The 13,372-nt window shown below is 36.1% G+C and overlaps 2 protein-coding genes across 3 annotated transcripts; both read right to left on the bottom strand.

Annotated features, from left to right (window-relative positions):
- Positions 1-1,172: 1,172 nt before the first annotated feature.
- LOC130747960 (agamous-like MADS-box protein AGL12) lies at positions 1,173-4,575 on the bottom strand. Its single transcript, XM_057601029.1, has 7 exons — positions 4,205-4,575; positions 3,949-4,030; positions 3,432-3,493; positions 3,181-3,280; positions 3,052-3,093; positions 1,567-1,608; positions 1,173-1,469 (listed from the first exon to the last, which is right to left on the bottom strand). The coding sequence occupies exons 1-7, from the start codon at positions 4,384-4,386 to the stop codon at positions 1,377-1,379; spliced, it is 603 nt and encodes a 200-aa protein (XP_057457012.1). The 5' UTR covers positions 4,387-4,575; the 3' UTR covers positions 1,173-1,376.
- Positions 4,576-6,174: 1,599 nt separating this feature from the next.
- LOC130747959 (beta-fructofuranosidase, soluble isoenzyme I-like) lies at positions 6,175-13,363 on the bottom strand. Of its 2 annotated transcripts, none has more exons than XM_057601026.1 (6): positions 12,816-13,363; positions 8,132-8,988; positions 7,228-7,389; positions 6,838-7,058; positions 6,592-6,679; positions 6,175-6,511 (listed from the first exon to the last, which is right to left on the bottom strand). In XM_057601026.1, the coding sequence occupies exons 1-6, from the start codon at positions 13,210-13,212 to the stop codon at positions 6,308-6,310; spliced, it is 1,929 nt and encodes a 642-aa protein (XP_057457009.1). In that variant the 5' UTR covers positions 13,213-13,363; the 3' UTR covers positions 6,175-6,307. The 2 variants fall into 2 exon arrangements, with proteins under 2 accessions (XP_057457009.1, XP_057457011.1); XM_057601028.1 differs by lacking the exon at positions 12,816-13,363 and adding an exon at positions 9,867-10,599.
- Between the last annotated feature and the right edge of the window lie 9 nt (positions 13,364-13,372).

Raw genomic sequence — 13,372 nt, 5'->3', positions numbered from 1 at the left:
GGCATCCCCATCTTCTTCAAGCTCATCCTCTGCTGGTTTGGATGTGGGCCTTTGGAGAAAATTCTGGAAATCGAGCTCTATCCCGCGGGTGAAGGAGGTGGTTTGGCGGATTTGCGTGGATGCTGTTCCCACGCGTGCAAGCCTCAGGAGGAGGTCCTTGGATGTTGATCCCAGTTGCCCGGTGTGTGGTCATGAGGAGGAGAGTGCCAGCCACTTGTTCCTGCAGTGTCCGCTTGCTCGTGGATGTTGGTTTGTGCATCTTGGGGTTCATGTGGGAGCTGGAATGGAGATTATGGACTTCATGAGAGCTGTGCTTAGGGAGCGTGATAGCTGGGTAATTTCTCAGGTACAGACTGTGTTGTATTGTTTATGGGAGGCGCGGAATAGATGGCTTTTCGAGGAACGGCGGGCGGATTGCCAAACGGTGTTGGATCGGGTTGCCGCGTTAGGTGTTCCAGCGGCGATAGCACGGGTCGACGCGCCCCAAGAGCGGACGGGCATAGGGACTTGGACACGGCCAGCAGCTGATATAGTCAAGGTAAATGTGGATGCTTCTCTTGGTGATGACATGTTTGCTGGGTTGGGTTTGGTGGCTAGAGATGAGCAAGGTGAAATTTTGGCCGCAGCTTCTTCATATCCCACGGTAGCAGCTTCTTCGACTGAGGCGGAGGCCCTTTGTCTCCGTTGGGCCATGCTTTTATCTTCAGAGTTAGGCTTCAGGCGTGTCCAGTTTGAGACGGATAGCTTACAGTTATTCCATGCTTGGAATAAGGGTGTTGGAAGGTCTCTTTTATTTTCTGTTGTTCAAGATTGTAAGGGTCTGTTGAATTTGTTTGATTATGTTGCTTTATCTTTTATTCGTAGGCAGGGAAACACTTGTGCTGATTTTATGGCCCGGAACGCCTCTACCCTCTCAGATGTTGTTTGGATAGAGGAAGGTCCCCCGGGTTTGTATGGCCTTCTTCAGGCGGATATTTTGGCTTCTATGCCGGCTATGATTTAATCTAATTGATGTTTCGTTCAAAAAAAAAAAAAATAACATCTGATGTGCTACTTTGCAGCCGACAAGTAACATCCGATGTACTACACACATAGAATCCTAAATCATTTCTCAAGCAAAAGTGCAAAACATTTTAAATTACTATAAGTGGCAGCATGGAAAAAAATAGTACTAGCATCAAACCAAGCATTTATTACTTTAAAATTTCAAATTTATTCCAAAAAGTATTGGAATCATACATTAATGTCACACCTTATTCCAAACCACACAAATTATTTGTAGGACATAGATCATACTTCGTATCATATTTAATATTTTACAATCCAACATAATTGTCATTTCCCCCCTTATTAGAAGATATAAAATGTTAATTCTCCTAGAACTGAAAACCCCCATCTTGTATAATTAGTGGGTATAAAGGATCAGTAGCAAATGGATCAAAGTTAGTAACTGAAGTATTCTCCACAACCTGTAAAATAAAAAAGGTTGTGATTAAAATAATTTTTCTCAAAAATGTGTAAATAGAAAAGGTTTACTTAATGAACGTAAACATAATGTGCTATTACCATGTCATGAAGATATTTATTTGCCGCCTTAAGTGTTCCCTCCTTCAATCCAGAAGGTAAAATGTTGATTCAGTAAAACATTAAATATAAACAATACTCCAGTTCTACAATCTAGTATTTTTTTACCTTCAAGTTGAAAGAAATTTTCATGTTAAAATATGGATGTAATGTAATTTCTTCGTCACTAATTTTTTTTTATTTGTTAAGATCACTTTAGTCACATAGAAAGATCATTTTTTTTTTTGAAAAACCAAAAAGAAATTACTATCAATAGAATGAGAACTTTGTTCTAGCATTTTGCAACAATGGTATCAAAGTGAGCTTGGTTTACTTCATAAAGAAAACTTAGTGTGTTAACTCAAGAACAAACGGGCATGGTTCAAAGCAAGCCAAAATAGTGGTAAAAGAAGTTTGATTCATGTTTCTAATGAATTTCAATAAATCTCTTTTGCTTTAAAAAAAAGTATGATTCATTCATGTCACAACATTATTCTAAGAATACTTGTATGCCAAAAATGGTTTTGTTGCATATATGATTTATGTTGATGATATGATAAAAATAAATTAGTCACCTTTGAATAGTCATTAAGACAATCCCTCTGATAATTTTACTTCCCATCTGAGGGAATTAGATAAGACTTTAAGTGAATTAGAGTCTCAGCAATAAGAAATTTGGTGATTAAACTTTAAGAATTGTGATATTTGACGTTAACAAGAAATGTTTTGTTATCAAGAGAGTGAGTGTCTATGCTACATCAAGTGTGTCCATGTTACAGTACTATCAGAAGATGACCACCAGAGCGCCACGTGCAAGAGTGAGTGGGAATACAATTTTTTTGATGAATTAGCTCTAAATTGAGATTTGGGTGCGAATGAACAAAACTTGAGTCCATAAACTTGTTTTGGAAGCTAAGAAGTGCAGTTATCTCTATTTGTTCCCTCTCTCTCTCTTTCTTATATAGGGAAAATTGACAATCTCTATTTTGAGAAATTCAGGAGCTATCAGCTTTTTCAATGTTTGTTCTTGGCTTCCTCTCTTAGTTTTTATGTTTCATTTGCTTCAATCATGTGTAGCTAGATTCTTTTTATTATGGAAAGATGAATTTCAAATCAAATTTCATGTAGCTTAATTCTCATTCTTCTGATCAATTCAAGTTTCTATTTCTTAATTGAGAGACTACTTCCATGCTTAATGTTTTTCATGGATTGATCACACTAGAATTTACATTAGTTTCAATTTTACAATTGAAAAAATGGAGATTGAACTGGATTATGTTTCTAAACATGTCATAATAATTGTGAGATCATATGAGTTCTTGTGCCTAATGCTTGTTCAGTTTAGGGGTTACTAAGGAGTTAAATTCTTTATAACTTCCGTTCTTGTACCAACAAAAATCTATAAGCTCATTGACAAGGATATACAACAATATAATTAAAAAAAAATCTAACACAAGAATATAAATTTCATAATTAGTCTCTGCTAACCTTATCTCTCAAAGCTTGAATTTCTTGTAACATGATGTTCATCTGTAGTTCATTATATGTACATTAGCTACTCCTTCATATCCAACATAAAATATAATGTTAATATGCCTTAAAAGTGTTTATCGGTACCTTCATGGAGCGAACATGATAAATCCAAGTTTCAAGATTCTTTTCCAGCACGTGTAATTCATCCATTTTCATTGTCCCCAATCCTCCTCCAAACAAATACCTAATTAGGTATAAATTTATCAGTTATGTATATATAACTATCTCGAGAAAATGGCATTGCCTAAGGCCGGTTCATAACATTATATATATAACATTATAATATTTTTTTGAGAGATAAATAATATGGTAAGAAAATATTTGATATTAGGTACCTGATACCCTTTTGCAATTTGTCGATTTCTTGTTTTAGCACATTGGTTTCCTCTTTAGCATCCTAGATAGTGAATACGGGATAAAGTCAGTAGCATATATTTTAGAGCAATAATAACATTCAGCGTAAAATTAACCAACCATTAAAATGTTATTGAACCCTACTGTTGGATGCTCTCCCTACAACACAAGGCCCCATTCACACGCTTGGTCAACTTAGATTTAATCAAGGAGACACATGCTATTGCTAGCTGTTACTAAACAGGGTATACTTTATCTCATATAGACATGCCTTATACGTGTCAAAATAAAGCAGGGAGAGAACAAAACAAACAGTGATTAATTGATTATTCATTTCCATGATATGTTGAAGATAATGCACCAATTCAAGCATCAAATTCCACTCATTCTTTAGGATAATATAATAATGACAAGGACAATTATTCCATTTTTCTTGTATTTTTTCTATTGGTCCATTATCATATTTGCAATTGCACACTAATAAGAGTGGTCTCATACCAGAGGACGCGCTTGAGTGACTGCTTCAGGTTCAGCCTCTCGTGTGTAATTCATGTACCTCTCTATGAGCCCTTGCATAGTTCTTTCAAATTTACATGAAACAAAACAGAACAACAAATGCAAGTGAAAAGTTAGATAGTGATTCATGCATGTTAATTGTTTGATGATATGTGCATGAATGAAATTAGAGACTGATATACATGCATGTTAGCTGTTTGATGATATGTCTGTGAGAGAAAAAGAAAGCGAAAGAGACCCTTTGGTGGTGAGTTCATAGAGCTTTCCTTGCGCGGAGAAAATGACAAGGCCAATTTCAGCATCACACAGCACAGAAAGCTCCTTAGCCTTCTTCAGAAGCCCTGCTCGCCGCTTGCAGAAGGTAACTTGCCTATGCACCGGGTTCTCAATTCGCCTCAGCTGAACCTTTCCACGAGCCATTCTTGATGATCGAATGAATATTGATTGATCAATGTGGTGATGATGATTTCGATTTCGATTTCGTGTTGTGTGCGCTACGATGCACACAACCTCCCACTAGTTTGAACTAGCTTCGAGGTTGCTGCAGCAAATTACAGAGTAAGTACCCTGTTTTCAGAGTTCCTCTAACAATTAATGCTTCAGTTTCTGGGATATTGAAGGCCTTATATATGACCCATTATCATAATTAACATTTTTCCCTGCCCCTGAAGGAATCACCACTATAGTAAGGTTAATATTAACTAATTGATTAGCAGCCAACTTTACACCTCACTAAGTTTTGTTTACTCTTTTCATATATTCATCACTTCATAGTGTTTGGGTTCCAATGAATTTCATAATCAGTCGCATCAAAGCATGTGATACTAAAGTTGATTTGGTCATTTCAGCCTTAGAATATGGTTCATTTTCACTAAAATATTTATGGCCAGGCTTTATTCTCAGGATCATTGGTGGAAAAATGTGCATTTTCTCTATCGTGCATCAAAGGGGCAAAATAATATATGCTATATAGTATATTACTCTGTTGTGCACTTAGGAGTGACTGCTTTTTCCATGTTTCATAGGTTAGATTAACATTAATGGTCAACAGGGTTTTCCCTAATGCACGTTAACTTGTGCTGAACAGTGTTGGAATCAAACCAGGAATCTAATAAAGTTGAAGAATGTGAAGCATAAAACGGCTATGATTTGAGCTCAATCCAATAAGCATTCCCCTGATAGGCTGGTATCTCTTTCCATGATCAGATTGGTTATGGTGCACTCCGCACTCAACTACAACGAGGAATCATTTCATATGAGGACAAATTATCCAAATCTGAATGTTCTTGCATGAGAATTCTGATCCAACAGGGAGAAACTGAATTTGAGAGGGTAAAACTTTGTTCATGATTGATCACTGAACTGATTACAATGTTATGGAAAAAGATTGGTAGGCGGATTTAGATACTCTGCTGCCTCTCCAGCTTCAGCAACATACAAATCACAATCAACTATTTTATTTGACAAGTTTTTTTTTATTGAGATCAATATTAGCCATTGATTATTATAATTTATAATCAACGGTTAAAATGATGGTGTAGAGTGGCCGTAGAGAAACTTGCTGGAAAGGACATCATGAGGTGTATGTACATGAAACATGAGGAGAAAAATAGGAAGAAACTATAGAGAAGGGAAATACTGCATGTAATGTAACGTCACACGAAGTGAGAGATAAATAGAAAATTAGGATGTGTCTTAGGTTAAAAAAATGTGAATTCCAATTTTATAGTGTGTCACCCTAATGAGAAAAACTAAAACTAACTCAAGCTAACAAACAGTTCTATCATAAATCTAATTTACTTATTAACCCCACTAGCAAATTGTCATGGTCCTAATTCGTCAGTAAACTAATTGTGTGAACTTGGAAATGGAAATAAGATTAAAAGTGAAACTAGGGAAATATCGGACATTAGTTAACTACGAAGTATCTGTGATCTAAACACTGCCAACAATTTGAGTTGCTAGTGAACTACCACAAGGGAGCTTGACAGCCAAAACTGCCCAGTATAAAGAAGAGAATTTATGATCAGTTGCTCTAGAATCCAAAATCCAACAATGTGGTTTATTGTCTAGATGATAGCATTACACTTGGTTTGCATTAACAGAAACAACTAGATCTCCTGCTCGTGAAGCACACATGCACTGTGGAAATGGGTGAAAACTCTCCAATTCCTACTGTGCAATCATGAGTTTAGTGAAACACTATGATTGATAGAGAATTTTGCTTCAAAGATATGAAATAATTTCAAATGTTCAAATATTTACATCAAGCCAAAACATACATCAGCTTTATGCATGATTGTTGCGACAAGATTTTCGCTTTTTTTTTATACATCAGCTTTCATTGACTCTGATCAAAGGGAAAGGGGCGTATAAAAGCAGAGTTCAATTGCCAAACTGTGAGCGAGACCTTGATGTTTATGCCTGTTGCATTGTTGAAGAGAAATAATCTTGCAGCTCCATATATTGCCTCTGTTGGATAAACTCTAGATGAGATAACAGTTCTCCCTCCTTGCCCAAAGCTCTCAATGATTGAATGGTCCACCTGCATATCACATTGGAAATTTGATTAATTGTCCCAATAACTCACATATATTAACACGAACAAAGAAATTTCACAATTACCAATATCCTCATTGATAATCTTTCATCACTGAGGACTGGAACTTTGCTTCCATGAACAAGCTTTGATACATCAGGAGCTTTTGATGACCTACATTATCCAATAAGTAACACTATGGTTAAAATTTTCATTAAATTTTCATTAAAATTCGTTGCAAACATACTTTTAAGAAAAGATTCACTTCAGACTTACTTTTAACTAAAATTAATTTTATGAAATTAAGATCTTCTAAAATGAAAATATGGTACCTAGTCTCATCAACACAGAAGAAAGTGGTTGAAGTTCCAATGGCAGTGCTAGAAAGGCGGAAATAAATTGGTGTGAGTTCAGAAAGTTGGTCATCTGCAATAGCCAGAATGCCAAATGGTCCCAATGCACTTCTCTCATGAGCTCCTCCTCCGCATCCTACATCCTTTTCAACCCCTTCGGATGCCAGCAATTCGATTTCAAATTCAGCAAATATGTCCAACTGAAAATTTTGAGAAAGAAATTTAGAAAAAATTCCAACCCCAAAGCACTACTAAGAGTACCTTTTATTGGAGGATAAATGATTTTAGGATGATTAAATGTGAATCTAAATATGCTCTTAATTACAACTTATGACACTATGTGAAACTTAGTATTGGCTAGAGACAAACCTGTGTTGCTGGGCCTATGTCCAATGGCACAACTGAGCCAGGTTTAACAACAATTCCTTCAAATATAGCATTGCTTAGTCTTAAACTCTCAACTTCTTCCACTGGCCACTGAAGCAAATTAGTTCCAGTCTTCTGGTCAAACACCACTGTTCTTGGAATTGTCTGATCTCAAAAACAAAAAACAAAAACTAGTGAGAATTCATATCAAGTATATGTTACATTGATTCATATGATCAATTCATTTAGCTTTAACTACCAAATCAAGAATTATTGATTTCAGTCACTAAAAACTTTCTTTCAAATACATCTTGGTTTCTGGGAATACACAAGTTGGAAGAAACTAAAACCAAAATTCAATGATTGAAAGTACAATTTAGATGACTGATCATTACTAAAAAAATATCCTTCAAAATTACTTGCTCCTTGGTGTTCATCTTTCTAGGGACTCAAACGTGTATTCTCGAAAATTTAGGACTTATTTCAAATAATTCTTTTCCAAATGACCAAAATCCGTAATTCGCGAGTTTGTAGTGATCAAAAACATATTTAACCCATGTATATATAACGTGACAAATTTGTAAATTTTATTGTATAGTTGTGTAAAACTTCTCGCATTATCTAAATATATGTTTTTAACCAATGTACCTCATAGTCGTTAGTCGTAAGACTAATCACTCGCCGCGCTATCAGTGCACTAAGCGATAGGGTCTGGTTAATAAGATTGTTTTTCATTTACAGGAGTTTGAGAATCGAATCATTAACCACTTACCTAAGAGACAAAGTGTTTAACGACTACACTAACCCACTTTGTTTCAAATTATGTGTATATAGTTATTAAATTATTCTTATTATTCCAAAGTTAGTGGTGATATGTTGGAGAAAGAATACAAAAATTATACTATACCTGAAGAGACGCCCAACCCTTTTTTAAGTCAGCGGTTTCACTATCTGATTCATTAATCCATCCCCAAAGGATCCTTCTCTGTTTGTGTTGGTCATAAAATGTCTTTGAAGCATAGTATCTCCCATAATCCAACTTCAACCCGATACCCACATCCGCATTCGGGGTATCGGGCACCCATGTATCATTTTCAATGAAATAAGTTCCAAGTGAAAAATAATCCTCCTTAGTGTCATCCAAACTAGCCTTTAACACATGCTTCACTCCTGGACCATTCACCGATGTGTCCAAACCATTCAGCTTGTTTATCGAAACTGGGTAAAAGTCCACACACTCCCACATACCTGTACCCGGAACTTGATGCAAATAGTGGTCATTGAGCTCAAAATGGGTGAAATCTTTGGTTTTATAAACCAATGAAAGGCCTGTTCTGTTGACCTTTGACCCAACAATGACCCTCCATTTCTCATCTGGCCCGATCCATGCAGTTGTTGGGTCACGAAAATCCTTTGAACCAATGCCCAGTGGAGGTGCTAAAATTGGGTTACCCGCATGTTTGACCCAATCAAGGAGGAGGGGATCAGATAGGTTGGCGGGGTACGCGAGATTTTGCACCTGCACGTGTTGATTAGTGTCTCCTGTGTAGAGCATCATGATTTTGCCATCTGGCAAAAGGGTGGCGGATCCTGACCATACACCATTGATGTCAAACCAGCTATCTGGAAACAAGGCAATGGGAAGGTAGAGCCATTGGATCAAATCCCTGGATACAGCATGAGCCCATGTTATGTTTCCCCACACAGCTGAATCAGGATTGTATTGGTAAAATAGATGGTACCATCCCATGTGAAACAATGGACCTGCAACAATATACAACATCTTATTCTTCTAATGTTTTTGTAATATCTTATACCTCACCATAAAATCAAAGAGTATGTTATAAATGAGATAAGCTTATATAACTCTACTCTAAAAATTTGGTTGGACTTGAGAATTGTCTTTCCATATATAAGAATGATCTTAGTCATATCTCTAATCAATATCGAACATTAATAGACTTGTCATTATTTTTATTTTTCATTTTTCGTATTTTAAAGATGCTCTCACCCATTTATGAAACTACAATTATTTTCTTTAGTAAATAATTTTTCTGGAGTTCGATAGCATGTTTTCACCCTTATTAGGGTAAAATTTGCTCACCAGTAGACTAACAATTTTTTTAAAAAAAGGGTTAAAAACTATAACCGTTCCTGAACTTTGAGCGAGTTTTGAAAACCGTCCCTCGCCGGAAAATTATCTGAAAACCATCCTCAGACTATTAAAAATAATTTGAACCCATCCCTCCGGCCACCACAGGTCCGGCCAGCGTGCTTACGTGTGGGCTGAGATCCTACGTGTACTTCCACATCAATTAATGAGTCCTATGTGTATTTTTTTAAAATAAAAAATAAAAAATCTCTAATTAACTGAATTAAGTAATTAACCCTAATATCCTAATTTTACCTTAAATCCCCAAATTAACCCTAACAACCACACTAACCCTAAAACTAGTAATTAACAAATAGCCCAGAAACATTGAATTCTTTCTAAAACACTTTCAGTTCTATTTCTTATGTATATGAAAGCAGGTTACATGTATATTTAAATCAAAGCTCATAATCAATTCTTTCCAATGATAATCAAGCAAAAAAGCTAACTTCACAGGAAGAAGAAGAAGAGAAAAAAACTAAGAACAAACCCAGAAGAAAAGGAAAGTTCACAGCTTTGATTTGAATCGAAAAAACCAAAATACATTCCTCTGGATCGTGAAACGGGTGGCTCCGATCAGAGAACCAAGAAGCCCCAACCCGCAACCCCACTCACCGCAACCCCGACCCCCAAAACCCAGAACCCAGATCGTGAAACGGGTGGCTCCGATCAGAGGTGGTTCCTTATCTATGAGATCTTGGATGGTTCAAACGCATAAACGGCCCCAAATCTTCAAAGAAACCCAATAGGATTCAAATGGGTTAACGTTCAAGCGGTCAGATTTGCAATGAAACCCATTTCTGCAACCCCAGATCTGCAACGAAACATACTTCTTCTCTTCTTTGGACGATAAACCGATAAACGGCCAGATCGAACCTTCCTGCATCAGAAACAACTTGTGTTTCTGGGTTTTGGCTTTGGAAGATGAAAGAAGAGGACTTGGAGATGGTTTTTTATGGAGGGGGTGGTGGAGTTTGTGGCTGGTGTTGGTGATGATGTAGAGGATGGTGGTGATTGTGGGCTTTTCCTTTGCAAAGGATTGGAGATGATGATGCAGAGAATGGTGGACGTGTTGGCTGGTGTTGGTGAATCTGGATGATGCAGAAGATAAGGATTGTGTGATTGTGTTGGTGATTGAGATTGTGAGATTAATTTTTTAATCAGTAATAATCTATTTGAAATAAAAAAAAGTTATATGTATTTATTTATTGACGTGGCATACATAAGCTTCCACCTGGTACTCATTAATTGACGTGGAAGTACACGTAGGATCTCAGCCCACACGTAAGCACGTTGGCCGGACCTATGGTGGCCGGAGGAATGGGTTCAAATTATTTTTAATAGTCTGAGGATGGTTTTCAGATAATTTTCCGGCGAGGGACGGTTTTCAAAACTCGCTCAAAGTTCAGGGACGGTTATAGTTTTTAACCCTAAAAAAAATCATGCATTCCTCATGATAAATAAATATATATCTCAATGAATCAAATATGTTATCATTAATATATAAATATGTAATCATATATATGTTGACTTTTCATATAAAAACTTGGATACTTGATGGTAGGGGTGTACAAGACCCGGCCCAACCCGCCAACCCGTCCCGGCCCAAGCCTTTCGGGCCGGGTTCAACCCGGCCCGATCATTAAAAGATGTCGGGTTAGGGTTGATCATTGAGTTATTTGGCTTCGGGTCGGGTCGGGTTTGGGTTGACATTCGGGCCACCCGGCCCGTCCCACATATATATTTTATAAAATTTTAATTTGTTATAATGGTTAAAATATGATAGATGATTCTCAAGTTTATCTTACCATGTGGATGATATGAAATTTTTTAACATCTATCTTACTAATTAAATAAACGTTGGTTAAAAGATGAACACTTTCATGCTTTAACAAGAGAAAATTATGTAATGCACATGTGAGACAAGTGAAGAGAGATCAAACAAAATGAGTGACACGTGCATATAGATCAAATAAAATGTAAACCTCTCAAGTGCAATAGATTATGACATAGACTATGCAAGAATTGGATCATTTCAAGCTCTTTCTTCTAAAAAATAGTTCTCACTTGTAACCCTTTTAGTATGTTATTGTCTTTAAATTTTATAATTAGTATTAAATAGTCTTAGATTTATTGTCCCTCGGGTCAAACCGGTCCCGTCCTACATAGACCCGTCCTAAATTGGACCCGCATATTGTCGGGTTTCTTCGGGTCTAGGGACGGGTTAGGGTCTAAGAATTGACCCGATCAATATTTAGGGCCGGGTTAGGGTTAACTAAAACCCGTCCCAACCCGTCCTTTGTACACCCCTACTTGATGGCTTGATTGGATCCAGGCCCAGCACGAAAACAGCATATTGGGCATGAATCTCACTCGCAGGCAGCAGGTAAAAAGTCAACAACGTGTATCAGGAGCCTCGAAATAATATTTTGTCACCAAAACTTCAAACACTCTCTTAAAAATTCAGATTTCATATTTTTAATCTTAAAAATAAAAACTGCGAAAAAAAAAAGTACAAACAAATTGAACAATTAAGCGCTTTCCTCTTGCCACCACAAATTGACCAATTAAGCTTTTCAATCAAGATGGATTCGAAGTTTGAGAAATTTATGGAAACAGAGAAGCAGTGAATAAAATGATGACCATCACAGTTTTTTGTGACGTTATCAAATTGAGTTTTATTAACGAAAGCAACTGAAATTCATTAATAACAAATTTAACTCCTTACTTGTAGGGTATTTTTATATTAAATTCTATGTTGAAATTTTTATAATTTCACATGGTGTGATTGTGTGAACAACCCACGAAGAAATTGAATAAGATAAAAATATAATAAATATTAAAATTTGGTAGACTTAACTCTATTCAAAAGCTAATTTAGATGTAATATTGTTTTCTCAATAAACTATAAAAATTATCTTAAACATAGTACATTTTATCAATGTTAAACTTCTTAACACATCTCTATCGTCTAAGATCCTACCCGATAAAGATAAGTCTCCAATTAATAATCATGTCCTAACATATAGATATATGATATTTTAACTATCCATTATCATAAATTTTACTAAAAACGTGGCAAAAAGTCTATTGGTGGAAAACAGTATATTAATGTAACTTCTCTTAGTTTACCAAAATATATAAGGAGGAAACCAATACAAAGCAAGCAATATCTTGAAAAGGAAACAATTAAGTGGTATTGAAAAGAAGTAGTGACGTACGTACCATTAGGATCTGAAGCAGAATTAACCAAACAATAACAGGCCAACAGCAACCCCAATAGGAAAACAAGACAATATTGTTAATTAGCTTCTTTCATAGTAAAAAAAAAAAGACGAGAATTGAGTTTTTCTTAGTGAAAAGCAGTTGAACACATACATAATTAAGAACTTAAATTAATAGACACATTTCTTGGTTTCAAAAATTTAGTTATGCTTACCGTTCATCCAATTCCTTTCAGGTTGAAAATGAAAAGCTGTTCTTTGCCAAGATAACATGGCATTTGTCCAATTATATGAACCTTGCTGGGAAAGAAATGTGTTTGATTTGGCTGAAACTCCCTCAGCAACCCCTCTAGGCATGATGAGATTGATCTGCTGCTTCGCAAAGGGCTCATCATAGCTTTGGTTTATAATCAGTGTTGCAACTATTAACATTAGGAATATAATGGAACCAATAATTATCACAAGTGTACCCTTTAATCTATTGCCACTGTCCCTTCCTGGGGAAGAAGGACCGAGAAAGGGAATGTGTAGAGCATGTTCAAGATGAGAGTTTGTAGACTTGTTATAATTATCTCTAGTCAACGTGAAACTTCTAAACGGGTTAACTTCCATTTGGATTGAGGGTTCCAACTTAATTGGAGGGGAGGGAAAAAAAAAAAAAAAAAGAGGAATGAATGAATGATATTTACATGTGCAGGGGAAACTTGATATGAATGATAACAAAAAACAGGTATCTAGCTAGGGGCTTCTTTGACGATACGTATATATATAG

Source organism: Lotus japonicus, chromosome 3 (assembly GCF_012489685.1).
Source record: "Lotus japonicus ecotype B-129 chromosome 3, LjGifu_v1.2".
Lineage (NCBI taxonomy): Eukaryota > Viridiplantae > Streptophyta > Magnoliopsida > Fabales > Fabaceae > Lotus > Lotus japonicus.
Note: the sequence above shows the minus strand (reverse complement) of the source record. Positions and strands in the feature narration are given on the sequence as shown.